Source organism: Sitodiplosis mosellana, unplaced genomic scaffold (assembly GCF_009176505.1).
Source record: "Sitodiplosis mosellana isolate CC-2019 unplaced genomic scaffold, AAFC_SMos_1.0 Smas_scaffold_2, whole genome shotgun sequence".
Lineage (NCBI taxonomy): Eukaryota > Metazoa > Arthropoda > Insecta > Diptera > Cecidomyiidae > Sitodiplosis > Sitodiplosis mosellana.
The window spans coordinates 7,905,445-7,917,189 of record NW_022595245.1 but is presented as its reverse complement, the minus strand read 5'-3'; the positions used below and the strand labels follow the sequence as shown (position 1 = coordinate 7,917,189).

The following is an 11,745-nucleotide window of genomic DNA, read 5'->3' as shown; positions in this document are numbered from 1 at the left end:
GTCTTTGTTGTTACTGATGTCGTTAAAAATAAACAACTTGCAATCATGACATTTGGATATGCGATAAGAGATTTGACAGCTTCAAAATTATTACCACATGCTAATTCAGTGTTGTCGCTAGTGATTCGGCTGCAGTTTGAATTCAAATTTGTTCAGCAGAACTACTCTTGAAATTTCTGACAATTTTTTTAAAAACCAACATAATAAATACCAAAGCAATTGCACGAGATTGCACAATCTAATTTTATCTAAATATGTCAGATATACGAAAAATATTATGATGAATATTAGGAACATTTTATTTTTTAATATTTGGAGATGTTTCACATTTTTACGCCTAATTTTACTGTTAAGCAATGAATATGTAAAAACCGTTTTTTTTCTTCAAAATTTTATTTATCCTCTATTTTATCGCAGGCCATTTGAACGTTTCAGAATAGAAACAACGTTTGATATGCTCACACGCAGCTTATAGAACATTTCCATGACAAATCGAAACAACATTTGGTTGTTAGACGAATTCCGAACACTATGATACGTATATTGCACGTAAAGCATCTGTATGCAAAAATACAATGTTCTGCTTCTGTGTAACACCACAATTTTGTTTCGCTTTGAGTAAATTCCTAGAGTATGAAAAATGATAATAATCAAAATTATAATAAAGTTGTTTTAAATATTTACCTAAACCTGTCACAGTAGAGAAATCGTTGTAATGTACGAGCACGTAGTTTGTTCGCCCAAGAAAAATGTGAAAACAAAATAGGATTCCCATCAATTGTGACAAACCAAACACTTCATTCAACAAATTTGCCATTTCGTAAATACAATCATATTGCTTTCGAAACAATTTAAATGCTTTGGATCTAACCCAAAAATGAGTATTGCTTTTGTTTGCTCGGAATACGTTGACGATATTTTTCAGTTCACAGCATAGAACTTCAACACAAAATATATATAGTAAAATATTCGACTTTCACACATTTTGAATAAGAAATTATAAAGAATCATAGCGGAAGGAATATAGCTAGTTGAATTGGGAGTAGTTAGGATGAATGCCAAGAGGAATGAAAGCATTGCAAATATATATGTTGCAAATTTTAATAGGAAACACATTAGAGCTGATCCATGTGAATTCGTAAAAAAACGTAAGAAATTTGTTAGAGATTTTGGTTTTTGTATTTTTCCAAAATATTCCCAGAAAAGTCGGTGCTCACGTCTGTAGAAAATCGAATCCAGAACAATGAAGCAGTAAGTAAATAGAGCTGAAGATATTTGCAACACCGAATTGATCACCTCAATTAATTTGGGTGTATGTGGTAAAGAACATAGAACACTGCGATTGAAATGTGCACAATATAAATGAAGCAAGAAATCTTTTGATTCCTGGACAGTTGTGAGGGACCAGAATTATAGCCGAAAACGTCGAAAAAATTCAAATACCACTCTATTTGGTTGGGCAGCATTTTGAATGAATAGCGTCTGATAGCGCAGGTATTTTAGCTCACTTTGAATCTATGTTTTAATGTCCATAATGTAATGACCTAATTAATGTGGTCACTTTTATTTTCATTGCAGCTCTCATTCTAATGAATTCACTAATTAGTTAGTTGCATGTGTTTTTTCAATTACAATGATTAAACAAATGATTTGAAGTTGTGCTCGACTTTATTACAATTGATGAATTTATTCGAAAATAATGACAATAATAACATTTTGCTATAATTAAAATCACACATTTTCAAATTTCAAGGTTTTCTACAAAGGAAGAGAAAAACCACGAATTGCTGAAAATGAAAGCGATTTGTGAATATATTTAGAAAGCAAAATAACCATCTATAGAACGGGTGCTCCTTATTGAGAAGAAAATTCTTTTCATGCCATGGATCAAGAAATTTGTCTAATGCTGATAAAATAGAATGGATCAAAAGAGAATTAAAGACAACTTTTAGATTGGTGTGAGAATCCAAAAATCGATGAATAAATTTCCAGTTTATATTGTGATCAACGATCATCCGGAAAAATTACCATAGCCCAACCAAAAACATATCTTTTTTCATCACCTCAAACAGGAAAAGGACATTTATTTCTTTTTGTTTACATCAATTGCATTGAAAAAAAAATATTCTCATTACAAAGCGTCGTTTCAGGAACTACATAAAAAATTGTTCTCAGCATCCTTTTTGTTTTTTGTCCTCAAAATCGACGAGATGCTGAAATGATGATAACAATTTGTTACTAATAAAAAATTTCGAGCCCGTTTCCATAAAAAGATGGTCTATGACTTGTGGACCTCTGCCATAACATTGGAAAATGTCAAAGATTTATGTGCTATTTAAAATTTCATATTCACTTGTTTAGATCACAAACCATAGATACACGATGTCACTGGAACTCCCAAAAAGGCTCCTATATCCAACTGTGAAGTAAGTAGCTACTGAAAGGCTATGACAAACGCTCAAAATTTATTGCCTCTTAAATAATTCCGAATTTCTAATATCGTGAGCAGGTCTATTTTCCGTGTGCTGAGAAACGAACCTTATCTCAAATACGAATGCTATTGTGCGAACGGAATAGTGGATCAAGGACGATATCTTGATTGTAATCCAGTATATAAAATCACAAGAACCAAAACAAAACAAAAATTAGACATGCAGTTTTTGAATCGCCTTTTCAATGTCCTTCTCTTCACATTGGCTATCGATTTCGAATCGAAAACGACCAATAAAAATATGCTGCTTCGAAAAATTTATCGTTGTCAACGACATCGCTTCTGCGTGCTGCAGCGTTATTTATTCTACCCACAGAAACAAATTTATGGTCGTGAGTAAGAGAAAAACAGGCCAACGGCAGAAATTTTATTCTTTTTTAATACGCGCAATTAAAATGCAATAACCGTAAATTAAAAAAGGCTCGTAATTTTTCGTTTCTGATACACATTCGAAGTTTTTATATGAAAAGTGTCGCCATCAGATCAGGTTAAACTGAAGATTTAGCACCAGCGTTCGTCTAGCATGAGTTATTATTCCGGATTCGAGCGATTTATTGTGGTTTGACATGAAATAAACGCTCAACACTGAGTGCAGTGTTAAAGTGTGCGTGATTTGTCTTATTATCAAATTATTTACTTCTCTAATTTTCTCTGTATCAAATCGATCGCGTTCACATCGAGATAATAATTCGTGATGCTCCAAAATAGACTACAGTGTTTTACTTGTGCATCGGAAATTGGATCAATTTTTTTTACAATCATTTGTAAATTCTGTTTCGTCCTCTCATTCGATTTTGCTACGTTCAATTGGCGTGATGCTGAGAATCATATCTTTCACTTGAACAAAAACCAACCTCGTACGCAGGTAGCAAATAAATTTCTTCGATTTCTTTCTGTAGCATAGCATCTAATACTAATAGTCTATACAGCAACGAAATCAATAGACAATAAAAGAGAAACCTCGTGGTTCACCAAAAAAGGACTCGAAAAAAAAACACTTCCTTCTTCAGTACAGAAGAAAAGAGAAAGGAAAATATTGTAATTAAGTTACAATGAATCGGCAAATCTTAACAAGTTGACTGGATACACAGCAAAATATAACCGGATACAATGCTAGTTGGTTATGATTTTTTTTTTGTTCATTTCATTTTGTTTGCTTCGATGATTTGAAATTGTGGTTGAGGCGACGACGACGAAGACGACGATCTCGGCAAGGATTAAAATGAAATTATGACTCAGTACACGAACGAGAGCGAAAAAAAAAATCAACAAAACGAGAAAAACAAAAGAGAAAACTGTGAATTAGATTAGCACAAATTGGGCGGCTATGGTGTGGTTTTCTGTGGTATTACCTGGCACCACTTCAAATTACATGCGGTGCTTGCGCATTTTCATTACACAGACAAGAACTATGTGCCAAACCCTTAATTTTACTGTTTTTCTTCCGTATCATTTCGAGGAGAAATGGCTAACGAGCTCGGATCTCGAATAATCAAAGCGAGCGAAAGGTGTCAAAATAATCTTCATTTAAATGCTCAACATTTTGACTTCAAAGAATTTCCGGTGTTGAAATTACTAGTTACACTGTATTTTTCGCACCTTTTGTCGCTGCCTTATCTCTGTCTATGATCAGATGACCACACAACAGTCGAATGGCTAGATCAAACAAATGTGCGCATATTCGGAACCCGCTCTTTTTTGGATAACAGCTTTAGGGTTGTTCCGAGGCATTGTGTGTTTCGAAGAATTCAACTCAATGTTCGAATAACGAACTTCGTTATTTTGGACTCATTAAAGTTAATTTATTCGACATCACAGTACATGCTAGCTCAAGCCATGGACTGATCAGTCCATCGTACAAAATTAGCAATGCAAATGCATTACGTTTTCGTTTATTTCCAACCAATAAATATTCATGGAATTTTCAGTTAAATTTTTCACTAAAAAAAATGATTGCCGGACAAAGTCCTGCGATCCATATCGGAAATGCCGGGTAATCGCTAGATGAAAATACCATAATTCCAGTGTGTGCACGGAGACAGTAATGATCCTAAGGAGACTTTTTCGCTTCGATGATCGCAAATGTACGGCGCCAGATGGGATCGATTCAACTGTTTCTCTTTGCAGCATTTTTTCTGTTGAATATTCAGGATAAAATCGTGTGCTGCCGCATAATTATACTGAGCTTAGCCCCGCATCTAAATATTCCAGTCACTGTGGTAAAATAATCGAGAGCAACAGTTTTAGATCACTTTCAACTGGAGCAATGTTTGTTTATTGCCCTCAAGCCGCGTTTATTTGAACAAAGTCTATGCATAAACATTGGGAACATCCCCTTGACATTAAGTCAAAAGCTACTTTTATTAGTTGCAATCGCAATCACCCTCGCACAAAAATCCACTGTGCATAATTATAGGTTAAACAGTGTGCGTAAGCCAACCAAGGAAGAAGAAGAAAGAAAAAAAACAGTGAAAAAGGGAAACGTAGAAAGATTGATAGATGACACAGGCGAAATGGTTGACTGAACATGACGGCACACGAATTCAATTTCAAGAGCACGCGAACGAAAAACAAATTCAATTCACCCTCGTTCGATTCACCAACGGATTCCTCTACACACATAATTTATCGTATCATTTTTATTGACTATTCCGTACTTTTTTGCTGCGTACCGGAGTATCGGTAGCGCAATATGGCATTCGATGGTTCATTTGGTACGAAAAGTGCAAGAGCCCTTAAAATTTAATTTATTGACGAGCCAATATTGAATTTGATGATCCGAACCTTCTTTTTAATGGAATAGACTAGATTTGTTCGGTTCAGGGTTCTTTTTTGTCGACGATCATTTACCGAACCGCAGAGCATAAGTTTCAATGATATCGACATCGATACCTAGCGATTATGTACATACTTAATATATATAATACACACACTCACGTCAACACATATATATCCGAAACGAAAATCTGAAAAATGATTGCTCACTATTGTTTTCGATGCAGTTGTTGATGTGGCTGTCTCGATATTGTGTGCCATATGTGCATACGAGTTTCGACATTGGCAGCTTAGGTAAAGTTCGAATTAGTTTTTTTAACACCAACGGATTATGTCGAATTTCCTATGTAATTTTGCCATTTACGCATCTTTCATCATTCTTTTTGGATGAGTTTTTGAGGTGCTGACATGCGATTCTCCTTATGCCAGACACTGAATGTGAATTTGGTGAAAATGATACATTTTTATATATATGGAGATGAATAACTTATTCTTCATTACTTATTCTGAATGAGCACACAGTGTGTGCTATACACACTTGAACGTAAAAAAAAAGATTAATCGGAATAAAACCCATTCAAGATGGAAATTCATCCAAAAGTGCAATCAATTTTAAATAGGAATGAAAATTAAATCGATTTAATTAGGTTCTAATTGTTTAACAGGACGTTGACATGGTCACATCACCGGTCACTTATTTATGGAGCAAGTGTATCATTTAGCGTGAATAATCGATTTGTATCGTTCAATCAATAAATTTATGCACGCGCGCATTCGATTCAACCTGGTTAACCAGTTCTTCTTCTTTTTCTTTGTTCTCACTTGTAAAGGTTCAGGTGTCCAATGTCCAGTAAAAATAACACAATACACGGTACACGCTCGAATTACACGTGTGCATCGCGTCTATTTCCGAAGTATACCGAATAAAGGAGACGAGCAAATATTTTGTACAGGTGCACAGGCGAGCACATTTCTTTTCACATTGCATTGAATTAAGAAACCAAAGAAATTATCGTTAAGATTCGACGTAAATTCAAACACGAAGATTGTGACCGTGGGTATTCAATTAAAAGAAATATGTTTCAAGAGCATTTGCTTCATTTATTCACCAGTTCAAGGTTAATTTAATATGTTTTTGTACAAAACTAAAGCAAACAGTCACTCCCGCTGTTTGTTAAAGGTACACCGCTCGTTTTTTCAGGCGAAGTTCATTTTCTTCTTTTGTTAAAAATTTCATTTTATCGAATGAATTTTAATTTGATGTCATTTTGATGAATTTATATTAAACTTGAGCGATTTAAAGTAATTGTATTGAATTTGAAATTTTCCTTATTATTTTGAGTCCTTATTAAATGTCCCGCTTCATCCGGTTTTCCTTACCGAAAGTTTCCATTCTTGTTCTCTTGTTGAAAGTTCCAATTTGATTGTAAACAACAAAGCGTCCGAAGTGATTACGAACTGACTCAAACAGATTTGCCGAAGTTCATTCAAGATATGTGCTGAAAGATAAGACAAATATTTGCTGTAACCGAACAACTACCTGTTCCGATTTGTTTCGTGTCCATTCACATTCGTTGGGGTTTTCTTTATGAAATTGGACATAGCATTCGGACTAGCTTCCCAAACCAATAAAATAAATGACAAATAATGACGTTGCAACAATTGAAAATAATCTCCATTTCAAATTAGCGATAATATTTGGCCATGGTTCGGTTACACCTTCTTCTTTTGTTATCCCTTGTTTTCGTCATGTTTTGCTATTCCGAGCTATGATTAGTAAATGGTTTGTTTTGGTTGTCGGATTTGGCGATTGTCTCTGTTTTCATGTTCACCGATGTTCGTTATTTTTATGCGTTGTTCTCTTTGTGGATTTTGTTTCGGACCGGGCCGAAAAAGTCACGCTGACCGCAACAAGTACATAGTGTCTAGAAGTCTAGACGCTGCTACAAACAATAGCCAATCGAGAGAAGCAGCCCTTACTAACAAGACAAGATATATTTTGACAAACCCAATCATATATGATCCCGATTCTCTTCGCTTTGGCTATGATGTTGCCGATTCATTCAAAAATTCTGTTTTTTTGCATCGGACAGTCCTCCGGTGGAAATAAATTATCAGAGCATTATTTGCCATTTTATTCGACGAAATCCCATTTATTTTCCGATTTTATTGACTTAACGATTGTGTAATGATTTCGAAAACGGCAACATTTGAAACAATTCAGATTACCCATTTTGATTGAACGAATAAGCCATGAAGCAGAAGTAGATCGCTTTTGACTCTATTCCGAAAAAACAAAAATCGTTTGTGTGACGCCATATGGCGATTAATTTGAATTTTATTTATCCATATTTACATATTTCTATGTCATCATTCATTTTGTTTCCTCCTCCTTTTTATTCGTGTTTCTTTTTCTCTCGAAAATTATGAGTCTTCTTTTAAAGTGATGGAACTAGAGCAACCGTAAATATTAAAACCAACTTAACCCACAACAACAACAAAAAAAGTTCTCCAGTCTAATCGAAATTATCGTTCATTATTTTGGTATTTTCAATCATTTTTTGGTTTTTTTTCTTCTTCAAGTCGAATTACGTGGTTTGGCTTTGCACCAAGGAACTAGGTATTTTGTTTCCGATCGGAACAATAAACCAAGAAAAAGGAACAACAACATGTATATGCGAGAGCAATAAAAAAACAAATGATACAGTTAGATTTGGTTTCGTCTTTTTTTCGGGTAACACAAGAGCAACACAACAAGAGCAGCACACAAAATAAGGCAACCATACACAAAGAAGAGGCCAACAAAAAAAGACCAAAGATCTCGAGCGCGATGAGCTAGAAGTAATGTTTTACAGCGCATTCAATTTTACTTTTTATTTCCAGTCTCGTAAAAGAAGGAAGAAAATAAAGACAAGAAATAAACGTTATGCGGTTCTTATCACATTCTCATCAAGCAGCTGGCAAAACGACGAACGGTCTTAACAAACACACAAAGCGAACGGTGTTGTGATCTTGTGTGCATTTTTGTCGGATTTGTTTTCGTACTTCGAGTTTTGCTGTACATGTGATCGCTTACGCATTTTTTCGCACTCTTTTCGCCATGCATTGGTTGTGCTGTTGCGGTGGCTGCTTGTTTGCGGAATATTTATGCAAATATGCCAACAACCAATTACTCGAAACGTTTCCAGTGAAATCGAAAACAAACGCCGTAATTAGGTAAATCGAACAAAAATCCATGTATGGATCCACAGACACTTCATATTCTTACCTTAGACAAGAGAAAACATTTGCTCATTTTCTGTATTCATCGGTGATGATCTCATTTAGCACTTTACCTTAGTTATTTTTTCTCATGTCTTTCAAGTCTATTCCGTCTAATTGATTCAATATAAATGATGGCACGCGCCCTACACCAAATTAGCTATTCATATTTATTCAAACGGACAATTTGATTTCGTGGCCGCTTTAATGTGATGATGTCATGCCTAGTTGCACTCTACCATTCGGTTTGAAACGCAGTTTTTTTCACTATCGGTCTCTCTCTCTCTGTGCTCCTTTGTTTCTCTGTCTCTCCCGCTCTTTACATGACTTTGAAAAAAATGCTCGACTTTTCAATACGAAACGCATTATAGGTAGACAAAGAAAAGGGAGAAATTAACGTTTTGGTTTTTTCTAGTGTGTTTTCGTTGTGCCCGTTTTCACCCTCGTAGCGGCGCAACGCGACGCGACGCGACTTTATTACTTCTAATGGATACGTGCATTAAAATTCAGCCTACCTGCGTGTTAAAGTGATATGGATTTCGATTCTCCTGTGTGCATTTCACTGCATTTCACTCTCTCTCTCTCTCGCTCTCGCTCTCTTTTTCGTTTGACTCGTGCCGATCGAATGACCGAGATATATACAAGATTTGTCCGTGCACTGAAAAATGGGCACGAGCAACGAAACAACATCAAAAGGCAACAACGCAACACAGACACAACTCAATCGGAATTGATGAACGTTTTATGTTAATGCATCGCATGAGTTAAGTGTACATCTTGAGCATGCAGTGAGAAAGGTCCGGCACGTGAAGAATTAATTGTGGTCTTGTAACGAATTTCATCCAAAGGCATAATTGTCAACGCGACCAAGTGATGATGATATTCCGGTTCTTTTTTTCCTTGTTATTTAATGAAAACCAAAAAAACTGAATATTTATTCTAAAAAAGCACTTTATTATTTATTCCAAAACTCGATGAACATTCAATGCATTTACTGACCAACGTCCAATGCTAGTGAGTTCATTTTAAGTGTAATAATTTTGAGATTTCCTTCATCTTTTAAATTACTACGTCATAAATTCAAAAGGTTCGTTTCGTGAATTTGAATCTTTTTACGCTATAAGCCAAAAATTCTAGTCGAATGCCAACCCAGGCTATAAGGCAGCCGTGCCAAAACTTAACTTAGCAAAGAATTACGAACTAACTAAGCAATAGTTGGGTTTATGGTACAGAATTCTTTGGTAAATTTAGCCTTCCATTCGGTTATTTATGCATTTGCTTAGCTCAAACTAGAGCGCAATTAGAAATAAATATATATATACAGAGACATTTCGATTGAAAATTAAGAGATTATTTTCGTAGGAGGAAATACGTTAAAAGCTTAAAATTATGAAACAAGAATATGCTTTGAGAATCAATTGAGTGCCGAAGTCTTCGGCCCGAATATGACCACTAAAAATCATTCGTAAAATGATTTTTTCTGATTTTCTTACCAAAAAATCAAGTTTTGATTGTCAAAAGATATTCCCGATCGATGTATGTCGAATGAGATTTTCTCTTAAAGTAAAATATTGAATCTTGATTGAAATCCCATTTAAGTTACATCAAAATCATTTACAAGTTATCTACATTTGAAGGAAAATTGAAAAAAAAAATCAACAGAAAATCATTGATCAAATTCGAATTCAATGATTTTGTGTTGATTTTCTTCTCCTTAAAAGTTATTAACCGTTAACTTTTGATCAAAAAGAGTGTAGGTGGACTCATCAGCCCCATGTTCCAATAAGGAGGCCAATGCTCGAATGTACGTCTGTGCCATTTGGAGGGTTTCGAATTTTGATAGTTTATGTTCGTCGCCCATTGGAGGCACCACATCGCGTAGCTTATCGAATGCTTCATTCAATCCATTCATCCGTCGGCGTTCTCGTGCATTGGCTGCCAAACGTCGTTTTTTCATCACCGTTGGACTGGCTGTAACACACTTTACCGTTTTATTCGTTGATCCTTTTCGTCGGCCGCGACCACGTCCTCGTTTTTCCTTCCGTGTTGGCTCTAATTCGTCGTCAAAGTCATTTTTCGCCTGAGCCGTGTACAAGTTTTCTGCATTAAATTCATGAAATTGCAGGCTGATGTCATGGCCGCTGCTATTCAAGAGGCTACTATTGTTGGTACTGCCCGAGATGTTGTTATTGTCACTGCAACTGTGCACCGATGTATTTATCCATGAACCATTCAAGCAGCCGGAATTGAATGACGAATGCAAACTTGACACGTACGGTGGACTGTTCGAAAAGACTGAACTACTTTCTTCGGCCGATGAACTGTACACAGTTGTGCGATACGGCATCAAATCCATATAAGTTGGAATATACTCTTGATATGAAGTGTCCATTTTTTTTCGTTGAACAATTTTCTCGAAGCACAGCAAAAAAATCACTTTTGAAAATCTCTTTATGCGACTCTTCACACTGTATCGGTTCGGTTCGGGTTGTTTTGTTTTTTTTTCGTTCAAATCATTTGTTTTCCTTTGTTTTGTTCCGTTCAATTGTGAATGCCGACAGGAAAAAAAACACAAAATTGACTACTGTTTTAAACAATAATGATGGATGCGGTTTGTAAAATCATTATTCATCTCGTTTTCAAGTCTTTCCATATTCACACCAAAAAAAAAATGTTCGTTTTTTTTCTCTTCTCACATTTGCTTGAGTCACTGAAAAAAATCCTTTGCAGTCGCCGATGGCAAAATAGACGAACTGACCGATCGTGTTGCACACATACTCGGTGCGATTCTATTGAACTTAAAAATTGGACTAACTCAATAATCGTGGCCGAGGAAGAGGTTCGCCGTGTTATGATACCGCTTCAATAATAAATAGTGTGATGCATACGGAATGGAACAAAAATTATACGAAAATAAATTGAATGCGAACGTTGAAAAGAGAAGGAGTAGTGGCAGTGAGAAGGCCAACAAGGACTTGTGCTATAGTTTTAACAACGTTGTAATATGCCTGCCTCATACTCTCTTTTTTTCTGTGTTCGATTCACATTCACGCTGAAGTGTTCGATAATTTGGCTGCTGTTGTTGTGCGTGTAGTGCCGAGTGGGGATGGACACAATGCGATGCGTTGTGTATGCTTCTAATTATTCAATATCACAAAAATACATATACTTTTTTTCCACTACTAAAATTAAAAACACACCGTTCTCGCTCACACTCT

General features: G+C 35.6%; 1 protein-coding gene across 1 annotated transcript; it reads right to left on the bottom strand.

Annotated features, from left to right (window-relative positions):
- Window positions 1-10,241: 10,241 nt before the first annotated feature.
- Window positions 10,242-11,364, bottom strand: LOC129564974 (protein atonal-like). Its single transcript, XM_055439226.1, has one exon. The coding sequence runs from the start codon at window positions 10,917-10,919 to the stop codon at window positions 10,242-10,244; it is 678 nt and encodes a 225-aa protein (XP_055295201.1). The 5' UTR covers window positions 10,920-11,364.
- Between the last annotated feature and the right edge of the window lie 381 nt (window positions 11,365-11,745).

What these genes read in the sequence shown, in the direction of transcription:
- LOC129564974 (XM_055439226.1), bottom strand. Translation starts at nt 10,919, where the DNA reads ATGGACACTTCATATCAAGAGTATATTCCAACTTATATGGATTTGATG.